The 25,110-nt window shown below is 38.0% G+C and overlaps 1 protein-coding gene across 3 annotated transcripts; it reads right to left on the bottom strand.

The window, feature by feature from the left end:
- Positions 1 to 2,738: 2,738 nt before the first annotated feature.
- LOC116505354 (guanylate cyclase soluble subunit beta-2-like) lies at positions 2,739 to 21,865 on the bottom strand. 3 transcript variants are annotated; one of them, XM_032212537.1, is made up of 15 exons: positions 21,621 to 21,865; positions 21,255 to 21,328; positions 19,972 to 20,066; positions 18,375 to 18,535; positions 17,236 to 17,332; positions 15,478 to 15,677; positions 15,020 to 15,113; positions 13,234 to 13,337; positions 12,405 to 12,621; positions 10,397 to 10,717; positions 9,470 to 9,618; positions 6,919 to 7,065; positions 5,875 to 6,029; positions 5,511 to 5,671; positions 2,739 to 3,048 (listed from the first exon to the last, which is right to left on the bottom strand). In XM_032212537.1, exons 1-15 carry the CDS (start codon positions 21,621 to 21,623, stop codon positions 2,930 to 2,932), a joined length of 2,097 nt encoding a protein of 698 aa, XP_032068428.1. In that variant the 5' UTR covers positions 21,624 to 21,865; the 3' UTR covers positions 2,739 to 2,929. The 3 variants fall into 3 exon arrangements, with proteins under 3 accessions (XP_032068428.1, XP_032068429.1, XP_032068430.1); XM_032212538.1 differs by lacking the exons at positions 21,255 to 21,328; positions 21,621 to 21,865 and having other exon boundaries at positions 19,929 to 20,060; XM_032212539.1 differs by lacking the exons at positions 2,739 to 3,048; positions 5,875 to 6,029 and having other exon boundaries at positions 5,556 to 5,671.
- Between the last annotated feature and the right edge of the window lie 3,245 nt (positions 21,866 to 25,110).

Genomic DNA, 25,110 nt, shown 5'->3' on the forward strand with positions numbered 1-25,110 from the left:
TTTTTCCACACTAGTGACCAGGGTGATCAGAGTCTTTGCTTACCATCTTAAATGATGAATGAATTTAGGTATTTTTTTCAAAACTGGAAGAATTATAAAGATAGTGTTTTAAGGAGAAGCTGAATCTATCTATCTATCTATCTATCTATCTATCTATCTATCTATCTATCTATCTATCTATCTATCTATCTATCTATCATATTCTATTTTAGTCTAGTCTAGTCTAACCTAGTCTAGTCTAGTCTAGTGCATTTGATTACTTACCCTCTGGAAAAAAATACTGTGAGGGTAAGACCTCAGGGTGTGTGTTCTGCTAAGATACAGCCTGTTGTGCCTTACAATTGCTTCTCCTGTAGTGCCATAAAATGGCTTCTACTGTACAGCACAGTGGAATCGCCACGGTAACGGCTTCATAGTACTCCACAGGGGGGTCCTTCTGGTAAGGGGGAAAATCCAACATTAGAAATTAAGGTGGTATCACTTTTCTTGATGCTTCTGGTAGCACAGGGAAAACATTTGTAACTAATTTAATTGTTGCTGAAACCAGGGCTTTTCCTGTCTAATAAAGGATTAGGATAAATAAATACCTGGACAATGCCGGGCTATCAGCTAGTTGTTAATATAAAGCTCATCAATACAGGCAGCTCTTGACTTATGACCAGTTGGTAAAGGACCATTCAGAGTTACAATGGACTCAACAAACAATTATTTATACCCCATCCTTGAAGTGATGACCGCAGTATCACTTCTGTGGTTATGTGCTCACATTTTGGATGCTTTGACAACCGGTTTGTATTTATGAGTGGTTGCAGTGTTCCACAGTCACAACAAAATTCACTTGTGTTGTCTTCACAGTCCCGAATGAACATGTGATCAAATTTTATAATGTTTTGACATTGTCAAACAAAACGTCCATTGGATAAGCTGGATTTGGACTTTTGACTGGGTGGTTTGCTTAATGGCCACATTACTAGCATAACAATGGTAAAATCAATTTATTTGTGGAGTTGCAGGGAGTGCATTCCCTTGTACTTTGTGGAATGAAACCCAAAGCGTAGTGTTGCCTTGTTCAAAGTAGATTGTTGTTGTTTTCCTGGGGAAAAGGATTCTTTGTTTTCTTCAGGCGGGTGGGTGGATTACTTTTTTTGGGGGGGTGGGGACAGCAACTGTTATATCCATTTCCAGAATGAAATTTCATCTTTATCATCTTTGCCTCCTTTTAAATTTCATAAACAATTTTATGTTTTAATATTTAATTGTACACTGCTAGACTCCTTGTATGAGGGAAATGGGTGATTTCAAAATGTAATGCATAAAGAAACAAACTGCAATTCCATATTATGGACATCAAAAGATCAATGGTAACAAGCACACAGAGGTTATATTATTTTATAATAAAAGTATAACCTCTCTCTCCCAACAGCCACTACGTTGTTAAGTCTTACCAGCAACAGAATAAGGAAATATTAGCAGATTCTTGGTTTCTCCCATCTTTGCAGTTGCATTTATGCTCAAAGGCAGGGAAAATGAAGCTTCCCTTTATATAAACCACTTTTTAAAAATATGTATTGTTTATCATAAAAAGTAAAACAGAAAACAAAAACAAACAAAAACAAAACATACATTCAACACTAGCATCAACAACAAAAAAGAAAAAATAGTATACAAAAAAAGAAGAAAAATTGATCAAATAAATTTAACGTAGGATCCACTCTGGCTGGGTGCTGAAATGAAAAGCAGTAAATTCTCTCCTTTTGTGTCTGTGTGTTTGTATGTGTGTGTGTGTGTGTGTATGAGAGAGAGACAGAGACAGAGAGAGAAAGGTTAACGGGTTAAACTAAACATTACTCTAAATCTTAAATTCCTGTTAACTATCTGTAATTATATTTAGCAGATAGAAAATCAACAAGCGGTTTCCGGTCTCATAAAACTATCTAGCCCATTTTTTCTAAGCATAGCAGTTAATTTCACCATCTCTGATAATTCAGTTAATTTCAAAATCCGTTCTTCAACAGTTGCAATCCCTTTTAGTTTCCAGTGTTTGGCAAGTATAATCCTTTTACTATGCGAAGGAATAGCACCCCAAATTTTTCAATTGGCTTGTCCATCATATCCAAAAGAAAAGCTTCAGGTTTCATTAATATTTGTATGTTAAATATTTCTGCATTGTCATCATTATGTTTATCCAGTATGTTTTCACATATTTGCAAGTCCACCACATATGATAAAATGAACCTGGATTTTGACTACATTTCCAGCACTTCTTAGAATATTTATTACATTTTTGAATTGAATTGAATTGAATTGATTAGGTTTCTATGGCGCCCAATCCCGAAGGATTCCGGGCAGCTTACAGAATAAAAAGAAATTGAAAGAACTTAAGAACAATAGGACACACAAAGTTAAAAAAGAACGCAACAAACACCAATCAGAAGGCCTGCCGGAAAAGCCAGGTTTTAATGGCTTTGCGAAAGGCCATGAGAGTGGGGATGGCCCGGATCTCTGGGGGCAGCTCATTCCATATGGCCGGAGCGGCAACAGAGAAGGCCCTACTCCTAGGCACCGCCAGCCGGCATTGTCCTGCTGAAGGCACCCAGAGAAGGCCCATCCTGTGTGATCTTATTGATCTAAGGGAGGTATGTGACAGGAGACGGTCTCGTAGGTACCCAGGTCCTAGGCCATGTAGGGCTTTAAAGGTAATAACCAGCACCTTGAATCGTGTTCGGAGACCAATGGGCAGCCAGTGCAGCTCGCGAAGGATAGGTGTGACGTGGATGTACCTTGGCACACCCAGTATCGCTCGCGCTAGTTTATTTTGCTAGTTTATCTGGGGTCAAGTACCAATTATATAAACCACTTTTGACTCTGAGGAAGGTGAGAAAATTACAAGAACTCAACGAAAGCCCACAGGGTAATGGCTGAAACTTTTCTAAAAGAGAATGCAAAATGCTGAAGGTGTTTGGTTGTCATCAAGATGTTTTGAAAGCAAAGATTCTTTTTCCTCTTGCGATTGTTCTCCATGACAACTTTCAGTTTCTAATAGGTTACCTGGGGGGCAGAGGGAGAACAAAGGTGTGAGAAAAACAATTTTGAATATTCCCATTAACGTTTGAGCTGTGACCAGAACCAGTTTGTTAGCCAATCTATGGATCACCCCCTTGTCAGTTTTCATAGGTGATAATTGCTATTTTCATAAACAATAATAGTAAAGTTCATGTAACTTTCTTGACCAAGTTCAGATCTTTCTTCGCAAACTAACAGGTGTGCAAGCATAAAAAAGCAAGTTGCAAAACTCAAATATGCAAACAACCCAATAGTTATGTCCATTTATTTTTTTATGACAATAGAAAAGAATTGTTCTCTCTGCTCCTTAATAATTAATTATAGATTATAGGATCTTAAGAAGTAGGGAGTCCCCCGAAATTGAAGTGGTTTGTAACTTTCATAGGCTCTTAGAAATTCTTAGAAATAATTTTCGATTTGCTTATTGTAACTGATTTAAATGTTGAAAAGCTTAAATGTAGGAAAGCTTGTTTCTACTTTCCCGCCAATATTTTGTCAGTCTCCCAATGAGAGAGTTAGATTGAGAGAGGGGGGAGGTTCATTCAGATGCAGTCAACCCCCAGAAATTTTCTAAATTTTCTCATTTCTAGATTAATACTGCTACAGATATAACCCTGGAAAAGACCACATGTTCTTATGATTCCTTCCCCAAACTATGGAACTATAAATAAGCAGCAGCAGGTCTAAAATGACTCCCGAGTAAACCAGACAGATGCACAATGTAAAAATCATAGGGAATCTGATCAAAGTGTACCACCATAAGATCATCAAAGATTACCTATGCCTGACTCCTCCCACCAGCATATATTGAGTATACTATACACATTTTCATTAAATACCAGTGAAGAACGCTGCTGGGAATTCTATCATCAAACCTGAGGGATTACTTTATCTAGTTGGTCCCAGAAATAAAGTTTTTAAAGAAGTAATAATTATACATAATATATATAAAAAATGAAGGCCTTCCAGCAAGTCAGTTTTTGCCAATTTCATCCCACTCTCAATATTAAGTAAATTGTTCATTATGTGGATTAGCAATAGCAATAGCACTTAAGACATGTATACCACTTCACAGTGCTTTATAGCCCTCTCTAAGTGGTTTACAGAGTCAGCCTATTGCCCCCAACCATCTGGGTCCTCATTTTACCCACCTCGGAAGGATGGAAGGCTGAGTCAACCTTGAGCCTTTCAGAATCAAACTCCTGGCAGTCAGCAGAGTCAGCCTGCCATACTTCATTCTAACCACTGGGCCATCGCGGATTAGTTCATATCTCTGTGCTACATATTTGTAATGACACTGCATGGCACCAGAAGCAAACTGGCTACCAGGGCAAGGAATAGAATAGGTTAAGATAAGTAAGAGAAGGGATGAAATGAGACTTGACAGATTTTCTTCAAAACTAATCATATTTGGTTACGGTAGTAATATTACTATTACTATTAATCTTCTCATCGTTTCTATCACCCATCTCCTCCCACTTATGATTGTATGACTATAACTTGGTTGCTTGTATCCTTACAATGTATATTGATTGTTTCCTAGTATGATTTGATTGCTTATTTGTACCCTATGACTATCATTAAGTGTTGTACCTTATGATTCATGATGAATGTATCTTTTCTTTTACGTACACTTAGAGCATAGGCACCAAAGACAAATTCCTCGTATGTCCAATCACACAATAAAGAATTCTATTCTATTCTATTCTATTCTATTCAAGGTTGAGGTGGAAACCTCTAGGTGTACATACAGTCCTGTCAGTGTACTGTAAATGACCCTCCAATTTTCTGACATGCAATTGTAGAATTATGAGACAGGACTGGCTTTTCAGAATATCTGTGGTAGTGGAGCCTTAGTATTACAACGAAAGACATTACTTTTCCTAAATTGGTAACCTCCTACTATGTTAGAACTACCACTGCAATATTCCTATTGATCATAATGGCTAAGAAGTCTGCCAGTTGAAATTTAAAATATTATTAAAACAGCTTGAGGAAGACACTCATAATAAGGAATCTCTGACGTATGTGTTCAGGTAGTCCTCAATTTATGACCAAAGTTGAGCCCAAAATTTACATTGCTAAGTAAGAAATTTGTTAAGTGAATTTTGTCCCATTTTATGACTTTTTTTGCCATGTTTGCTAAGTGAATCACTGCAGTTGTGAAGTTAGTAACAAGGTTGTTAAGTGAATCTGCCTTCCCTGTCAGAAGGTCGCAAAAGGAGATCACATGACCCCAGGACACTGCAGCCGTCATAAATATGAGTCATTTAGCAAGCATCCAAATGTAGATCACCCAATCATGGGGATGTTGCAATGTACATACAAATGAAAAATGGTCAGGTCATTTTTATAGTGCCATTGTAACTTTGAACAGTCACTGTTGTAAGTTGAGGACTACCTGTGTACACACACACACACACACACACACACAGTATATTACATACCATTGCTATGAAGATTCCTAAAAGTCTCTTCGAACCGTCCCATTATTTCATCCTCAGTAGCACTGAGATTTTGTTTCAGAAAATAGGTTGTCATTTTCCCTTTGCCTTTCACCTCTATGGTTCCCCTTTCCACTGTCTCAAATACTTGAGGAGGAAGTGCTCTGTGCAGTGCAAGAAAGAACAACATATAGAGTTCATGACTTATTGCTAACTGGCCATCGCTGGCTAGCACTACACAAAGTTATAAGCGAACAAACCATATTTGGGCTTAGCACAATATGCAAAGCAGATTATGAAATTTAATCCGGATACGGTCATGTTCCTGTCTGATGGATTTGGTATTTCATTGCAAGCCTTTCCTTACTTGAATGTTGTTGAACTGATATGGATTTTGTCTGGCAATCCATGGCTTTCCATCCTGGAAGCCGTATTGACGGTATCACCAAATAAACAGTATCTGGGCATTTTCTCCCCAACTACACCAGCTAGCACTGGTCCGGTGTGTATCCCAATTCTAATCTGTTGAGAGAAATACAATATGGAAGCCACATGGTGGAAGAGTTTCTCGTAGAAATATATTCCCTTAGTGCATGCGTGTCAAACTCGCGGCGTCACATTGCTGTCATGTGACACATCGCGATGTTTTTCCCCTTCATGAAGCTGGGGTGGGTGTTGTGTGTGCGTGATGTGTTGTGTGTGCGTGATGCATCCAACCCAGTTTGGGTTCTGGAAAAAAAACAAAATTTACTTTTAACTATTTTTTTGGTGTTACTTATCACTTATCATGAGGATCATGCCTGAGATCCATTTATATAAACAATCTTTTCCTTGTAATTGTTCCACCTGGGCCCTCATTCGGAACTGGGACTGATTTTGTGTTTTAAGTTTTGTTACGTATTGTTTATAATTTGGATCTTTATTATTTTTTTCTTCCTTTTTTATGTATCTTAGCCACCTTAGAAGGAGGTTATTGTTAAAAACACCACAGAATTATTCAAATAAATATTTTAAGTATTTTTGAGGAAATGAAAAGCTTGACTTGTTTATATTTAGTGATTTTAGTCAGTTTAACAGACGTTGATTTGGAAGTTATTTATTTATCTACTGGGAGTAGTTTCCGTTCAAATTTAGAAAAAAACAAAAATAAAATCCCCACTCAGCAGGCTCCTGATTTTAAAAAAATGCCTGTAGGAGGGAAGGAGAACTGAGGAATGAAAAAAAAAACCAAATCCAGAGATTTATTCCTTATATGATATACATCAACATTTAGCAGATGAAGTTGCCATATAAAGGGAGACCATTGGAAGAAGAAAGCAATAATTGGTCCCTGCTGTTTTAATTCTCTCTCTGCTGTAAGTGAAATAGCTTGATCTCTTTCTTATGTTTAAGTCTTTAAACTGTGAATTACCTGTATAGGTCTAGTAGTAATAGGGTTCATAACACCTCTTGCAGCAATTCTCATGCCAAGGGCAAAATTAGCCACCCTTTCACCATGACTGGCAACTGGGACTGGAACTCCTCCTACGACCATGTAGGCATCACCAATGGTTTCCACCTATAAAGCAAAAAGATGCATAGTAATATGTTCTGACCCCCCCCCCTCCGTACGGTGAGTCACGCCGACACAAGATTACTGTTAGCCAATTTATTCACAGTAATTACAAGACTTTGGCAGCAACCCAGACTCCCACAGATGAGCTTCTCCAGCTTTAGTAAAACGGTTGTGTCCTGCAAAAGGTCTCCTCCCAAAGTCTCTTCTTATATACTCTCTTGGGAGGAGCCCAATCACAACCACCTGGGCCCGATTATCTTCTATGTCTCAGTAATTGCTGCCGGCGCTTATCTGCCCGTCTTTGCCAGCGTCTGGGACCCACTCCCTTTGCTCCTCCCACTGCTCCAGGGCCTGACGTCTTCACCACTGCTCCAGGGCTTGACGTCAGGGACAAACTCCCTTTGGCTTTCACCGCTGCTCCATGCCTCAGGTGCCTCCTGGTGGCCAACCAGCCTCTCTGGTCCCTGCTTGGAGTCTGAACCCTGCCCAGGGTCCTCCACATTGTCCAGAGCCGACTCATAGGGTTCCTCGGTATTGGAGTCTGTTGGCAGCTCCAATGGCTCCTGCTGGGCCACAACAGTAATATATGCATGGAAACCCACCAACCATTTGTCTAGGCTTGCGTGCTGGTGGCCTCCAAATGTTTGGACTGCAACTCTTACATTCCACTGCTAGTTGGATCTAATGGGAACTAAACTCCCAAAAGTTCTGTAAACGAACATAGCAAGCATATCTCCTTGTATTTATTTATTTAATTAGTTAAATTTATTTGCTGCCTATCTCACTGTGGGGCTAATCTAGGCAGCTTACTCTTATTTCTTTCATTTTTCTTGTGGAATCACTTACTGTAATGCTTTATTTATTAAAAAAATAAATTTTATTTATTAATAATTTCTAAAAGAAAAAAAGGACAAATGAACAAGCGAAAGAAAAGAAAGCACAGAGAAAATTGATGCAAAAATATAATATTCAGTAAGTGGATTACTGAGATCGTACAGTTTGTGCTCAACTCAAGTTTGTATTGATGAGAAATTAACAATAAAAAAAATATGACAATGGATTTGAGCTTCTGAACCAAGTGCCAAAATGTTGACTGATGCAGCTACAAAGGTGTTTCTCATTTATCGCTAAGCAAACAGTGGTAGAAACATCGGATTGCCTGGGCTAATTAATAAAATATATTATATACTGTAGTTATCCATGACTTTCCAAATCTGATACTCTCCAGGCATATGCAATTGCAATAACATTAATAGCAATAGCACTTAGACTTATATACTGCTTCTCAGTGCTTTACAGCCCTCTCTAAGCAGTTTATGGAGTCAGCATATTGCCCCCTAAATCTGGCTCCTGAAAACCAAATCTGCCTCTAGGTTCTGCCTCAGTTTGCCTTCCCAATAAGCAACTGAGTTGGAAGATCATTTAAAAGCAGTTTATTAGGGTACCATGATAAAGTAGGATCTCTCTATAAAAAAAGGAAAACTCCGAGCCCCATGTTTCACTTTTTTTTTATAGTTAACACAACAAAGAAAACGCAAGAGGAAAGTTGATTGGACAAAATAAAAGTAACCTTCCCTTTGCATAGTTACATGTAGTCAAGGATGCTATATATTTGCATCCCATAATATCACACATGTTCATTAAAATGAGGTCTGACATCAGAAGGGGCATAATTGTAAGGAAAAAGTTTGTTTTGAGTTCACGAAAGAGATAAGCCAAACCCCAAGTTGTACTAACAAACTTTCCTTACCTGGAACTAGTCTCATGTTTGTTTATCAGTTTATGAACGTTAAAAGCTAATTAATTTGAACCTCATTTTAAAAGAGAGAAATTAAATCAAATTCAAATGCAAGGTAACTATGTAAGTTAACAAAAAACAAAAGCCATGTTATTTGTCCCTCACTCCTCATTTTACCAATCTTGGAAGGATGGAAGGCTGAGTCAACTTTGAGCCAGTCAGGATCGAACTCCAGGCTGTGGGCAGAGTTGGTCCGCTATTCTGCATTTCTAACCACTGAGCCACCACGGCTCTTTGAATAGCCAATTAAAAAACTGTTGACAATATTTGTTAAAACCAACTAGTTCAATTCAAACTAAAAAAAATCTTGTTAAACAGCTGGTATGGCCAATTGCTGGAAATTGTGGGAGTTTCAATCCAAATGTATTTGCAGGATACCAGGCTGGGGATAGCCATGAGAAAGGGAAAAAAGGGAGGGAATGGTTGCAAGCCAGAAAATTGCTAAATTATACTAAGCAATCTCTAGTTTAGATGTTGGTCTAGGAAGCTGATGATTTTCAGGATTAATTCTCTCTTATTACTGCCAATCTAAAATTATCCATCCATTCACCATATGCCCTTGGGCTACAAAAGACAGTAGCAAATGTTATAAAGATCAGCCACACTTACTTTATAAACTTCATGGATGTTAGTCAGTCGATCAAATTTTGAATACATTAAATTAAGCATGTCCACGATCTGAATAGGTTCACAGACAGAACAGATATTTGTGAAAGTCACTACATCACTGAAAAGTATTGTGCAGCAGCTAAAATCTCCTGGGGAACAAATGAAAAAAGAATAGTCAGTTTTCAGAAGCCACACTTGCTCTGTTTTTGGTTTTTGATGTGGCAAGAATAAGCCCCAAGTCCAACAATGTTTAATGGAAAAGGACTTTTAGCTATTATTGCCACTTCTCTGAATCCTACTAAAACTGGAAAACAAATTGCAGCATTTGTGACCTCTCACTTCATTAATATATTATTAAGATGTATATATTGATGGATGGACTCCATTGGGTTAGATGTTAGGTTTAATTGAAATAAGTTGATGGACAAAGAAACAAATTATTGTGTCATTTCAGAACATACATGAGGCTGAAAGTCTTTCCTTTATTCCTTCTAAAATCTACTTCAAAACAAAGTTTTGAACAAAGAAACACAATTCACATAAATATGTAAGTAATAGCATGCAAAACTCTAGACAACAGATGAATGATTTTGAAAAAGTAATGTTTGCATGTCCACCCTTTTGAAGCAGCAAGCTTCAGGTCAAACCAATGGTCTTTATCATTTTTCTTAAAATTATGATCCTGCACATAGTTTACTTTTGTACTTATCTGAAAAGTAAGCATTATGGGAAATATCTGTGTGCTAAATATATGACCCGATTTCACTTGGTTCCCAGGAAACCAGACCTCTATGAAAACCAAGTCCAAACACACAGAATCTTAGCTTTGAAGGGAGTGTTTCCAGATATTCAGCTGAATTCCTTACCCTTCCTGTTTTACGACATGCCATTTTCTATTTGATAATCAAAGGTAATAAAATTGCCTACCTGCTTCGACCTTTTTGCCTTCCTTCAGCTGGTTAGCCACATGTTTTGGCAACATGGAATAGAGTACAGTTTCTGATTTCTTCTTCTCTATCTCTAGGTTCTTAGAGAGAATCCTGAGCTCTTCCTTTTTTCTCTCTAGTTGGTTGGAAAGCTCTATCTCTGCCAGGCGCTGCTGGTTGAAGAGGATCAGGTCTCTTGTTGGGTCATGTTGGGCAATGTCAGAAAGGTGCATCTCTTGTTCTTCTAACTCATCTAAACTGCGGAGCTTTGGTGAGCACAAGTAGATCATGCTACGGTTGCAATCCATCCAGATCATTTGTCCTTTCCCAATAAACACATTATACAATGCTTTCCATTAGGCTTAATCTATGAATTGTTGAAATCTAGATAACTGTCAGTAAAATGAATGTGAAAATTATAAAGTCTGTGGGCCCAATGTCTAGATTTCACAGGTTTTGCAAATGCTTCAATAACTTTTTTTTAATTTTGGGTTTAGAATTTAGAATCTAGAATCTTTCATTCCAGTGTAAGGTCCTGAAAGAATTAAAGGCAACAGACTGATCAAGATCACACAGTACAATAACATAAAGATGGGCAACTTCTTGCAAGTTATTGTAATCTTCAACTCTTTCCCTGTTTGATATCTCCAAAATTCCCCCAAATTTTGTGCTATCAGTATTTGGTGGTAAACATCTGAATTAGGACAGCATTATTCCTTCCCAATTTAGGTGGAAAATGAAAATGACTTTTTTTTTGCAAGTTCTGTTACAAGGATTGTTAAGAATTTTATATGTAAAAGAAAAAGTAGAGACAAGATCAAGAATAAGAAGATGCTAAATGAATGTGGATTGGATACAGAAGTGAATGATCAACATGAAGGAATTAGTTTAATGAAAAGAAGGACGAGGGGTGACATGATAGCACCGTTCCAATATCTCAGGGGTTGCCACAAAGAAGAGAGAGTCAAGCTATTCCCTAAAGCACCTGAAGGCAGGACAAGAAGCAATGGATGGAAACAAATCAAGGAGAGAAGCAACCTAGAAGTAAGGAGAAATTTCCTGATAATGAAAACAATTAATCAGTGGAACGACTTGCCTTCAGAAGTTTTGAATGCTCCAACACTGGAAGTTTTTAAGAAGAGATTGGACAACCATTTGCCTGAAATGGTATAGGGTTTCTTGCCTGAGCAGAGGGTTGGCCTAGAAGACCTCCAAAGTCCCTTCCAACTCTGTTATTCTGTTAAGTACACTAAGGTGGTTTGTTCATATAAAATAATTGAATCAAACTATAAAATAAATTATGACAGAAAAACAACTAGATCAAGAGTAAAGGAAAAGCTGAGAAAGGTCATGATAGGATGGGATCCTCAAAATTGACATGTGTCAAGAAAAAAAGATGACTATGTTGGATATGGACATGATGGAAACCATCTTGCTTTGTAAACATAGAAAGATATGGGGTTACTATGAATGTGAGTAATATAAATTACTTTCAGTCATGTTTTCTTTGCTAATTCAATGGCTTTCATTTCTTTATTATTTCTTGCTTCTTCTGTGCATTCAGCATAACACTGCTTGTCCCAAAAGGAAATATCATGATAGGTATGTAGGTCTTTACTATATCACTGAAAGGTTAACTTAATCCATTACTGACCTACCTGACTCTATTAGAAAATAGCAATAGCACTTAGACTTATATACCGCTTCACAGTGCTTTATAGCTCTAAGCAGTTTTACAGAGTCAGTCTATTGCCCCCAACAATTTGGGTCCCCATTTGACCCACCTTGGAAGGATGGAAGGCTGAATCAACCTTGAGCCAGGTGAGATTTGAACTGCCAAACTGCTGGCAGCCGGTGATCAGCAGAAGTAGCCTGCAGTACTGCACTCTAACCACTGCGCCACTGTGGCTCTTATGTAGAAAATGCATTATGGTAATTTTATTCCTGCTTCTGTTTTCTTTAAATGCTTAGTTTTTCCTAAATTTCAGAAGTTCACAGAAAATTTGTACCTCTGAGCTTCAGCGTAGACCGTTTCTTCAATGAACTGGGCATAATTTCTCTCCGTATCTTGAGAACAAACTGGCTGTTGATAAACTTTTTCATGCTGGAAATAGCGAACGTGACTTGGGGATGAATAATAGAAAAATATTCATCTAATCTGGTTCCATTTATTTGCAATCCGGGTACAAATTTCTGAATGTTTACACCGGCCTGTTTGATTTTCAGCTGAGGAGAGAACCCAAAGGTAGCTTCAATAACTAAAAATGAGTTTTTAAGCCCTTTTCAGAAACAACAGGTAGCAAAACTTTATGTCAAAATTAAATTGGAGCCACTTGAAATATGTTTTTCATATCACAGTAAAACTGGGTTTAAGACTGGACTCAGGTGGAACCCACACAGGACTCAATAACTTTCCACTCACACACACTCACACTCCTTATAAATGGTTTTAGGCATCTTCTATAGTGCTGTATTAGCAAACCAGTGAAAATAACTATATGAGTTTTCACTTTTCTGCTAAAAGGAAATGGTAAATAAAGCAATACATTAAGCCATTGACTCTTATGATATTTATTTTATCTATTTTTTTTTAATTGCTCCCAAACAGTGCCCCTAGTAACATCTCCATATCACTGTCTCACCCTGCAGGCCATGATAGTGATTTTTTTTTTTTGCAAATCTAATCCTCACCTGACTGCCCTACCTAATTTTAATTATTTATGTACTGTTGCAACAAGTGTTCTGTACTGTTCCAATAGAAATGACTCAGTATGCCCATACCAGCCCCACCTCTAGCTGAATGGTTAAGTCCACGAATCCATCCCAAAGTTTCCTTACTGTTTCATCGAACACGAGGTGGAAAGGAAAAGCATGGCAGAAGGTTCTCTCGTCCAACCAAAGCCGCTCAGGGAACAAAGGTTCAAAGGTATGTAAAAGGTTCCCTGTAGAAAAGAAACAGATTTTTTTAATGGCTTCTCCAGTGGTGGGATTCAAATAATTTAACAACCGGTTCTCTGCCCTAATGACCATCTGGGTAGGTGGGGCTCGGTGGTCATGTGACTGGTTGGGCGTGGCCAACTCAAGGTCACTCAGGTCGATGGGCGCTTCGCCTTAGCTGTTACAATGTAATGAGGGTTAACCGGAGAGGCAGTTTCTGTAAGCAGGGCAATAAAGATTAGGCTAGAAACAACCAGAATATTTCCTTCCTGCCTTCCTTACAGGATTAGCCCTGTAAAGTGGAAAAAAACAAAAGGAGATTTCTTCCAACAATCAGTTCTCTGAACTACTTAGAAAGTTACCAACCGGTTCTCCTGAATAGGTGCAAACTGGCTGAATCCCACCACTGGGCTTCTCCCACCTGACACCCCCCCCTCCAGCCAGCATGACTAACAGAAGACATCCATTTGGGAAGGTCTGGTAGACAATTTCTAGATTAAATTCCACTTTATACTCACTTATCTTTCTCTTCAGTGTTCAAGTGAAATAATACCATCATTTTGTCAAAGAACTGCACTGGGGGTGGTGTAGTGCAAGATCTCTATTTTACAAAATGGAGCTCCCTCTCACATGGGAGGTTAATTCTTTGAATTGGTATTTTTCTCAGCCATTCAAACAGAAATTCCTTAATTATATCACTCCAAATTTGATAATTTTCACTTGACGTAGACTGGCATCAGTAGTTCCTATGATTCCTAACCTCCCTTTACTCGGATCATTGCTATTTTAGTGACATGGAGGAAGGCAAAAGCAAGGATAGCATACATGAACTGGGGCTAGACCTTGAAACAGCTGAGTTTTCTACAGAAATGCACTGTATGGCTTTGAACATCTTCAGAAATAGAATAATTTTTAAAATGTTGATATTCACCATTAGATTGTGATAATGACAGATTCCCAATTATTTAAAATCATATGATCAGTAGTCCTTTGTATGACACACACACACACACACACACACACACACACACCACACACACACACACACACACACACACACACACACACACACACATATATATATATATATATATATATATATATATATATATATATATATATATATATATATATATATATGGCTGTGTGTGTATATTCAAGCATAACTCTGGAACGTCTTGAACAATTTCAACCAAACTAGGTACACAGATGACTTACTCTCTGGAAACAAATACTGTGGGAGGCAAGACACTCTTAACAACGTGAGGGCTGTGTGTTCTGTTAGGATACAGCCTGTTGTGCCTTAAAATGGCTTTTACTGTACTACTGTAAAATGGCTTTTTACTGTACAGTGTAGTGGAGTTGCCATGGTAATGGCTTCACAGTACTCCACAAGGGGGTTTCCTCTGGTAATGGGGAAAATCCAATCATTAGAAATTACATTTGGTCCAGACATTTTCCCCCTATAAACAAATACCTGGGCAACGCCGTGTTTTTCAACTAGCAGTACAATAAAAACTGAGGATGTGTTCTACAGAAAAGTATGCCTACTGCTTTTGTCCTGTTAATTAGCCACATGATCTCATCCAATCTCTTTCTAAAATGCTCCATTTACTCAGCAAGCTGAAAGACTTTTGCTTGTATTCTTGAGATCCAGATTTCATCCATCACTTATTTACTAACTTACCCCCCTTAGAATTGACTGCATGTCTCAAAACATCACAGGAGACCTCCCGTTCAGCAGTTTTCCCCCTTCCTTTTTGAAAAATCGCATCTTGTTGCTGAAAAGAAAAGGATATATTAAGTAATCTCTAAAAGATGCTTCGTATGGCATGTGAGCACAGCCCATAATTTAGAGATAGCAATAGCTCTTACACTTATATACCACTTCATAGTGCTTTTATAACCCTCCCTAAGTGGCTTACAGAATCAGCCTATTGCCCCCAACAATCTGGGTCCTCATTTTACCGACCTTGGAAGGATGGAAAGCTGAGTCAGCCTTAAACTTGGTGACTGCCAACTAGCAGGCAGCTGGCAGTCAGCAGAAGTAGCCTGCAGTACCACATTCTAACTACTGCGCCACCATGGCTCTTGATATTCCTATTTCCTCCATCAACCCCTCTGCTCTTTCTACAGAAACATCACCTCTTTGTTCTCCTGAGATCCATTTTCACATACAGAAATTGTTTCTTCCTTCATGTTGTGCTTCACTGTTTCATTTGTCTGTAAAATAAAAAACACCACATGCTCCTTCTTTCCAGTGCGCTCCTCTTCTATATTTTGTTCAAGGATTTCCAGGGACACTTCACAGTCAAAGAAATCTCTAGCTACAGCTTCAATAATTCCTACATAAGGAAAAAGGAACAACCTATTTTAGGGAAATATGTACATCCCTTCCAAAGTGCTCGGCTCTTAAGGAACTTGATGAGAAGCAAGTTTCTTATCCACTTCTTTCAATAACAGCCACATACAGCTTTCAAAAAAAATTCACGTTTGGAGCAATTTTCTACCCCATCACTCTTCTTCCAAAGTTCCTCTTCATTGTTCAGGAAAATTATTCCAACTTCTTAACAAGCTTTGCAGTTAAGTGCAAAACAGAAGAAAGAATGGGAAACTTTCTTCTTTATATTAATCTTTCTTAGGACATGGAGAGAATTTCTAGCAGGATAGGATAGATTTCCACAAAACTGGAAACCCAGGAAATAATAATAGTTTTAATTATAACATATATTTAAAAAAACAGACTAAACCTTCTAAAGCTTTTTCTCTTAGACCTAGCACCAAGGTTGCTGATCAGACAACTGGCTGAGGTTACCTAATCTGATTTCACTTTTGCTCCTTAAATATCTGTACATCCCAGTCTGCATCTGAACACTTTCTTTGGTACTTGCGTTTGACTTCTTCCCTCCCCAATTATTATAATTGTACATGAGAAACTAACAAACGATAGAGTAGAATACAGCACTTAGCTTTATCCAAAGATCTTATTGGAAAATAAAAATAGTCGATGATTTGACTCAAATGCTTTGTTAAGAAGCATGCCTTCTTGTTTAATAAAAGGAAAGGATTAAAAAAAAAGAAGAGAAGCAGAAGCTGACTGAAATTCTCCCTAATTCTTCCACAAGTGTTCATTGGTCCAAAGATTTGGTGATTCCTGGCCCACAGTATCATTTAATAATTATCTTTCTCCAATCTGGTGTCATCCAGATCTGTTATAACTTCCATCCCAATCTGTTCTGGTCTTTGATGATGGCTTTGTGGTCCAACAGATTCCAAGACCTCCCTTTTTAAGTATCTCAAAACTTTCTTCTATGCAAGTCAAGGTCATCTCAAGCTTTCAAAAGTGCTCCTTTCTCTGTTCTACCCTTAAACATATACCGCTTTACAGCCCTCTCTGAGCAGTTTACAAAATCAGCATGTTTCCCCCAGTAATCTGGGTCTTCACTTTACCAACCTCAGAAGGATGGAAGGCGGAGTCAACCTTGAGCCTGATGAGAATTGAACTGCCAAATTTCAGGCAACTGGCAGTCAGCAGAGGTACCCTACAATACTGCATTCTAACTAATGTGCCACCATGGTTCTAAGGCTAAGCAATGCCCTAAGACAAACAGATGCATTCATCCTCTATTAGGATGAATGATTATTAATGATAATATTTTCACCAAATTATATTCTAAAATGTTTTAAAAATCAATGGCACAAATTGGGGGCCTTTTATACAAGACTTGGAATAGAGGGGAGGGGTGGAACAGTTATGTCAAAGTCACAGAGGTTATTGAGCTAAGTAAAAAAATCTCATCCAACCCATCCACCCTGGCCCAAGTATACTTATAGAAAAGTTCCCATTTAGTTCAAGTATTGTATTATAAACATTCCATTGTGAAACTGCTGCCTTCGTCATACCTGGGACAATGTGACACAAGCCTTTCCTGTCTGAATAATAGTGGAGGAGCATTTTCCCATCTTTCCTTTCCACTCGAAATGATGGTGCATTCATTTCCTAGGCAGGACAAAAATCTGTTTCATTTTCTTTCAACACTGCCAAGAGTTTATTCTAATACCCACCAGCATTATAAATGCATTTTTTTTCTTTGTTGCACAACTGGCCTTCTATTCAATTTATAATCAAAAGGCCAACAGAGAGCAATAGATAAGAAAGGAATGCAAATGGCAGAATTTGCATTCCTTTCTTATTGTGTTGGTTAATAAGAATTTGCCTATTTGTATCCTGAGATTTGTTCATAGTATTGAAAATACTGGAGAAGGTCTCAGCTTTCAAAAACAGAATCAAACTCTGATTCATAACTCCTTGGACCTGTTCAGGTTATATGCAATTTTATTCCAATTTTCCTTTCACAGTGAGTTGTATGCAAGAACTCTCTCCTTCTGTTTATTTTCACATCCTTTGTCTTAAACAAATCCACTGCTGAAGCATATTAGTGATGTAAAAATATGTGTCATAGTCGAAAATGGCCATGGCATATATTGAAAGGTAATTAATTTCCACTTTAAAATAATTCAAAGGCAGGGGAAAAAAACATTTTTCATGTAAATGACCCTTCTATCCCTTGGCTACAATTGCTTCATTTCAGTATGAATTCAAGACAGTTCCATACATTACAATTATAATGAAAAGCAATAGCTCAGCCTTCCTCTGAGTATAACTCTCCAAATTCCTGGAAACATGCATGGCCCACTAGGAATTCTTTTAGTCTAGCCATCTATTACATTTCACCTCTTACAGGTAATTCTAGGACAGCAAGTCTCTCACAGATTCAATAAGAAAGAGGACAGGTTACAAAATTTTGGAAAATAGAAATGTATATCTTACCAGTGAGTTTATTATAGTAGGATCTACCTATCTGTACTTGTTCTGCAACAGAGTAAAACTAATCTATTCTGTCACATCAAAATACAAAAATATGTATATGTCTCTCTCTTGCTCCCTCCCTCCCTCCCCCCCTCTCTCTCCCTCCCTCCCTCCTCTCTCTCACACACAAACATTAAGCTATTTCAGTGTGTTTTTCCAGAAGAAAATGTACCTGGTAGGACAAAGCAAGGTAGCTATGTAAGGAGTCAAGATTCTCAATAAACTCCGTCAAATTTCCTCCTAGTGTCCGTAGCATTTTATCATATCCTGATGTTTTGCAGAAATTAAAGAAGTATTGCCCAAAAAGCTTCAACACTGCCTCCTGTGGCATTTCTGCATGGGAAGAAAAAAAGCAGATTTGGGAATAATGGCATGTATACCTGGGCACGACAGAAAGTATGTGCTTTTTCTCATGAACATGCTTTGCCTTCTCTTTCCATGATACCTTCCTTGATGTTGCCACAACTGCAAGACTTCATTCAGTTTCTCCATCCATGAAAATAATCTGCAAGTTAGGTGCATGACTAGCTTAAGAGGTGATTCACATCTACAATTTGATTCAAGGGCTCTTAAGAGCTGACTGGGCACTAGTGTTTTTTGAAGCCTTATTCCTGTCGGATAATGGATCCCAAAAGAAATTAAAATCTTCAGCAACTGTTAATTTGATTCAAAGAGACAAGTCACATAATGTAAAAAGTATCTGTTGAGCAAAACGTATGTGCATCTATGCACTGTGTTAAATGAGTCTTGGAATGATTTCAGAAATTCAGTTTGATTAAATCATCTTTGAATTCAATAGTTGCATTGAAACTTTACAAAGTCTAGCAGGCAGCTCTATTAAGACAATTGAGCCCATAACTGGGCACAAAACAAAAAGAATAATTCAGAAATCATATCATATGTTAATCCACAAGACAAACAAATCCTGCAATCAGTGAACTAAGAACAATGCATAGTTTCAAATTTTAATATAGTACTTGAAAACAAATCATAATTTATTCACTAGCCCTTTTCTCATATGTTACTAATATGAAAAGGAAGAAACCACATTACAGTTTGCTGTGATATGAGAGCAGCACAGACTGCAGTCATTTAAGCTCATTTAAATTAATTTGTTTAATAGCATTGAACTCAGTCAATTAATTTTGTGGAAACAAAGGATTGGACTGCAGGACTCTTGAGGTTTAAAACGATGCCACGGCAGAATAAAAATATGCTGGAGGAAAAGAAATCAACTCAAAATGAATAACTTAAAAAGAAGAGAAAATATTTTAAAATGTAGCTACAATACAAAATGCAAAAGGATATTTTAAAAAATGAAAATCATTACTAAAATCTGTAAGAAAGGAAGTAAATATCTTTGTTATGGTCAACCACTGGAACTATATTCAATTATATAAGGCAATTAGAATAAAATGAATTAAACTGTGGAAATAAAACAAGGCCTTACGTGAAATCTAAAAGACACAAAACTACACATTTGTTAGACAAAAGGTTACAAACGTGTTAATGTACAAAATAAAGCAGGGTTAAAATACTTTAATTCTAGTTCAATTATTACAACTGTTATTATAGTTTTTAAGAGATAATTATAGGGAGATGTGCAAGAGTAGATAAGTATAAAAATTATTCGGGATGACTGACTGAAGTATTGCTTAATACAGGCTTAAAATGATCAGCGTTTCAGAATTCTTCCTATCACATCTGTAAGTGGGAATAATATTACCTCTTGGCAAACAGCAAATTAAAACATGTAATTATCTCAGTACTTAGCATGTTGCAGGCTTCTTTGAGCAGCTTCACAGTCACAGAATCATCATACATTGTATATGTCATAAAAGTGTCTTCAGTTCCAGCCTGAGTTCTGTGACAATATGAAAGAAAAATTCTAACATGAAATGAAATAGGGAACACAATTTGCCACTTCGTTTGCCATATTTGGGCAAAGCAACACATTTTACCAACATTTAGAGTGTGAGATTCAACTGACTTAAAATAGGTAGTCCCCAACTTTAAAAAAGGTAAATGTAAAAGTTCCCCTCGCACATATGTGCTAGTCATTCCTGATTCTAGGGGGTGGTGCTCATCTCCGTTTCAAAGCCGAAGAGCCAGTGCTGTCCAAAGACGTCTCCATGGTCATGTGGACGGCATGACTAAATGCTGAAGGCGTGCGGAATGCTGTTACCTTCCCACCAAAGGTAGTTCCTGTTTTTCTACTTGCATTTTTTACTTGCTTTCAAACTGCTAGGTTGACAGAAGCTGGGACAAGTAACAGGAGCTCACTCCGTTATGCGGCGCTAGGGATTCGAACTGCCAAACTGCTGACCTTCCTGATTGACAAGCTCAGCGTCTTAGCCACTGAGCCGTTACACCGCATCAACTTACAACAGTTCATTTACAGATCTTTACAACGGCACTGGAAAAAAATGACTTATGACCATTTTTCACGCTTACCACCTTTGTAGCATCCCCATCATTTGATCATACTTCAGATGCTTGGCAACTGGTTCATACTTATGACCGTTGCTATGTCTCAACATCATGTGATCCCCTTTTGTTACAAGCAAAATCAATGGGGAAGCCACATTCCCTTAACAACCGTGTTACCAACTGAACAACTGCAGTGATTCGCTTAACAACTGTGACAAGAAAGGTCATAAAATGAGGCAAACTCACTTAACCAATGTCTCACTTAACAACCAACATTTTGGGCTCAATTGTGGTTGTACATCAAGGGCTACTTGTACTCAGTTAACTGGGTAGAGATGTCTGAAAATCTTTTTTTAAAGTTAAATCCTTTAACCAAAAGCATTGCTATGCCCTGCTAGGTTTTGGAATTTAGTGAGGCAATCACAAAATCAGCTTAAATATCAAAGAGACTTGTAGCAATAGATAATAAATGGGTTGCGGCAGAAATGTTCGTGGATTATACCCTGCTCTTAACCTGAAGCACAGACTCTTGTCCTGAATGTACCCAACCCATCATCTGGAATGCAGCTATCTCCTTGGTTCCATGGTCTTGCTTTAATGCTGTGAGGTTATAAATATTTACTTGAGCTTTTCCCATGTTTCTTCGCCAAATTTCTCGACCAGAAGGGACTTCAGGCAGGAGTTGATAAATCCATACTAGAGAGAGAAAGAGAGAGAGATGTGGGGGAGGGAGGGAGAGAGAGAGGGGGGGGGAGAGAGAGAGAGAAGGTGGGGCAGAGAAATTCTCGTGAATGTCCTGTGTAAATATAACATTACATATGCATACTTTCCACTAAGTTATGTTATTTTATGCCGAGTATTAACATTATGTGAGAATGAGCTTCTTTCTAGCCATCCCCTCCCTCCAATTGCTTAATTTATTAATTATCCTGGTATCATTGCAGCCTTGTGCCATTACCCAAAAAGACAACTTGGAAAGAAGACTTACCATGGCACCTTTATGTCACACTAAGCAGGACTGGTCTTCTGGGTGCTGGTGATCTACTCTTTCTAAAAGCTTGGAGACCAAGCATTTAAATACCAGGTGAATGTAGCTAGGAGAGTCCATAGGGAAGGCTGTGTTGACTTCTACCTGTTAAATTTCAGTAGAGACCCTGTGTGGGCATGGTTGGGGAAACTGAACTAATTGAATCCACAGGAGCATTGAAGCACATTTTGAAATCAAAATATGCTACTTTGCTGTTCCTGCTGTGATAATTCCGCACAGAAATCACAGAACATTTTGTAATAACAGAGTGGAATTGTGCAAGACATAATCGATAAAAGGTCGTGTCTGTTGTTGTAAAATCAACACGCACATTTTAACCTTCTTCAGAATCAACTTAACTACAACTTCCTTGTAGTTCAGTCCCAGAGAGTCCCAGAGAGTCTGCTGCAGAAAGAACAACATAGTTCCTCATACTGAAACCAACTGGACTGGTATTTTGGTGGTGTGGCATACTTCGTCATATCTGGAGACACAGCATAATTATAGCTCTGACCTCTGGGTCTCTGTTGATGATCTGCCAATCCTATTTCCTCCTCTCTGTTAATCTTTTATTTATTTATTTATTTAGTTGGTCAGACATGTACGAGATAACAGGTATAAGTATAAACATGGACATGAACACAGGAAATGGGGACGAATAAATGGGGACAATAGGATAGGGATGGTAAGCATACTTGTGCTCTTATGCACACCCCCTTTACGGACCTCTTAGGAAAAAGGGTGAGATCCACACTAGACAGTTTAAGGTTGAAGCTGTGGGGGTTTGAGGATGTAACAACAGAGTCAAGTAGAGCATTCCAGGCATTGACAATTCTGTTGCTGAAGTCATATATTACCTTGACTTTGCATCTATTGTTTGCCCGTGTATTATTGCTTATTTTTCCTTTTGCCATTTCCTACCTTTCCTTGCATGTTCTCTTTCACAAAAGAAGGAAGAACTGCTGAAAGAACAATTTTATTTAGTGCCTTTTTTCCCATATGGAAACAATGGATGGAAACTAATCAAGGAGTGAAGCAACCTGGAATTGAGGAGAAACTTCAGTGAGAACAATTAACCAGTAGAACAGCTTGCTTTCAGAAGCTGGGGGGGCTCCATCACTGGAGGTTCTATATTATTATTTGGGAGAGATTGGACAGTCACTTGTCTGAAATGGTATAGGGACTGCTGGTTGAACAGAGGGCTGGACTAGAAGACCTCCAAGCTCCCTTCCAACTCTATTCTATTCTAGAGATCTCAGCAAATTCTAAGGTGCACCTTCATAGCTACCATCACATTTACTATCTCTTCTGACATTCACTGCCCCAGGCTTTGAGAGAAGTTGAAGAACTGAAGTTATGGTCCTCCTTACTACCTACTAAGCTACAACATCCTCCCCCCCCCCAATAAGCTGGTATGCTATGCAAAGCAAAACATCAGTCTCCAGTATAATCATCATTTCCAATAGATAGTCTTAACCCTACATCTGGATCCTACATGGAACAGATCAGCTGGATGGTTGCAGGCTGGTATTTTAGAATGATACTCACCAGTTCAGAGAAAGAGAAAGGTTAACCAGAAGCAGCAGGGGAAATCTCGCAGGAAGTCAGAGAGGCGATAGGGAACATTTTGGTATCTCAGTGCCGATACTGATTCTGTCTGTCTTTGGAGAGATTATGAGAATATAAAATCCCCAAATATTTTGTAAGAGCACTCGCAATAGGTTTGGAAATTTCCAGAATTGTTCAGCAGCTTGGCATCTTGAACTTCATGGCAGAAAGCAAATTATTGCAGGGTTCATGAGTGTTAATTTGCAGGATCGAGAATTTGAATGAGAGAAAATAATAAATGGAGAGTTGTCCATCCTTTGCTATACTTAATTATTCATTTCTAGTTTGTTTTCTTTCAAGGAGGTGAAAGCTATGGCCCTTTAAATCTCTCTCAGGTCATTTTTCCCCTTAAAATCAAATTATCTATCATCTTTGGGGAAATCTATATAAGGCTTTGTTCCTACAGCAAATGGGACATCTGGGTATAGCTTTTACAAAACACTGGGGAACAATGCTGTTCTCAATATTCATAGTGTTGTTGTTGTTGTTGTGTGTGTGTGCACACATGTATCACTCGGCAACTGCAGTTTTCCTGACCTGATCATTTGTAAGAGCATGAAATTTAAGCTTCGTACAAGTTTTACAAAATGAAAAACAAACTAACAAACTAACTACAATTCTACTTGGCCACAGCCATAATCCACTTAGAATAGAAATTTCTAATAACAGTAGTTACTCACATCATCAATTAATTTTTAAATCTACTTCCATTTTAAAAAGAGCAGCAGGTAGGCAAGGAAAAAAATTCTAGAGCCCTTTGATTGGATACTGGCCTGTTTAATGTTTTTTTATATCTTAATGTTTTTATATATCTTAATGTGAGGGATGCAGTGGCTCAGTGGCTAAGACGCTGAGCTTGTTGATCAGAAAGGTCAGCAGTTCGGCAGTTCGAATCCCTAGCGCCACATAACAGAGTGAGCTCCCATTACTTGTCCCAGCTTCTGCCAACCTAGCAGTTCGAAAGCATGTAAAAATGCAAATAGAAAAATAGGAGCCACCGTTGGTGGGAAGGTAACAGCATTCCATGTGCCTTGGGTGTTTAGTCATGCGGGCCACATGATCATTTCCCCCCTCAGCCTGGTCAGCTTTTTAATCCAATGTATGTTTTTATTGCTTTTTACCCTGTAAATTAAGAGAATCATTTGGCAAGTGAGCAGTTTTAAAAATCTGCTAAATATCCCACCCGCCCCAAACTCAACAGCTAAGTGCACTGTATGTTTTTCACTCCACATATTGCCTTGAGGGAGATGAAAAAGTATTTATTGCCTCTAAGTACTTTAAATGTGGATGTTGGATACAAGAATGATGTTCTTTGGTTTCTGTTTCTTGCCGTCCACCTGCTGTATAAATAATGAATGCTGTGGCTTTTAAATATTCTCCTTGAGAGACAAGCAAGGCATCCAGATTATAAATGAGGGCAATTGTTCAAAATTAAAATATTTAGGCTTTATTTTATTTAGAAGACCCACAATTTTTTTTTTCATTAGAAACATAAATTCTGGATGCACATTCCTAGATTACAGTGTTAACCTGAGTCCAGCCTAACAAACAAAGAATTTTAAAAATTAATGTAGAAACAATATTCACCAAAGTTGCATGACATGGATTTGTTTTATAATCTAACCTTTCACAGAGTAACACAAAATGTCCCTGGGGGATCATGGCATTCACGCTAACATTTTCTGTATGGTATAGATAATCAACATTAGATATGCTATGGAAAGGGAAGAACAACTGAATGAGATAGTTTTCAGCATGCCTCATGTTGCAGCTTACCTAGTTACCTAATGAACATATTTTCTGCCTGTTCACACAAGACACTGAATTATAAACCAATCAAACA

The sequence above is a fragment of the Thamnophis elegans genome, chromosome 3 (assembly GCF_009769535.1).
Source record: "Thamnophis elegans isolate rThaEle1 chromosome 3, rThaEle1.pri, whole genome shotgun sequence".
Taxonomy (NCBI): domain Eukaryota; kingdom Metazoa; phylum Chordata; class Lepidosauria; order Squamata; family Colubridae; genus Thamnophis; species Thamnophis elegans.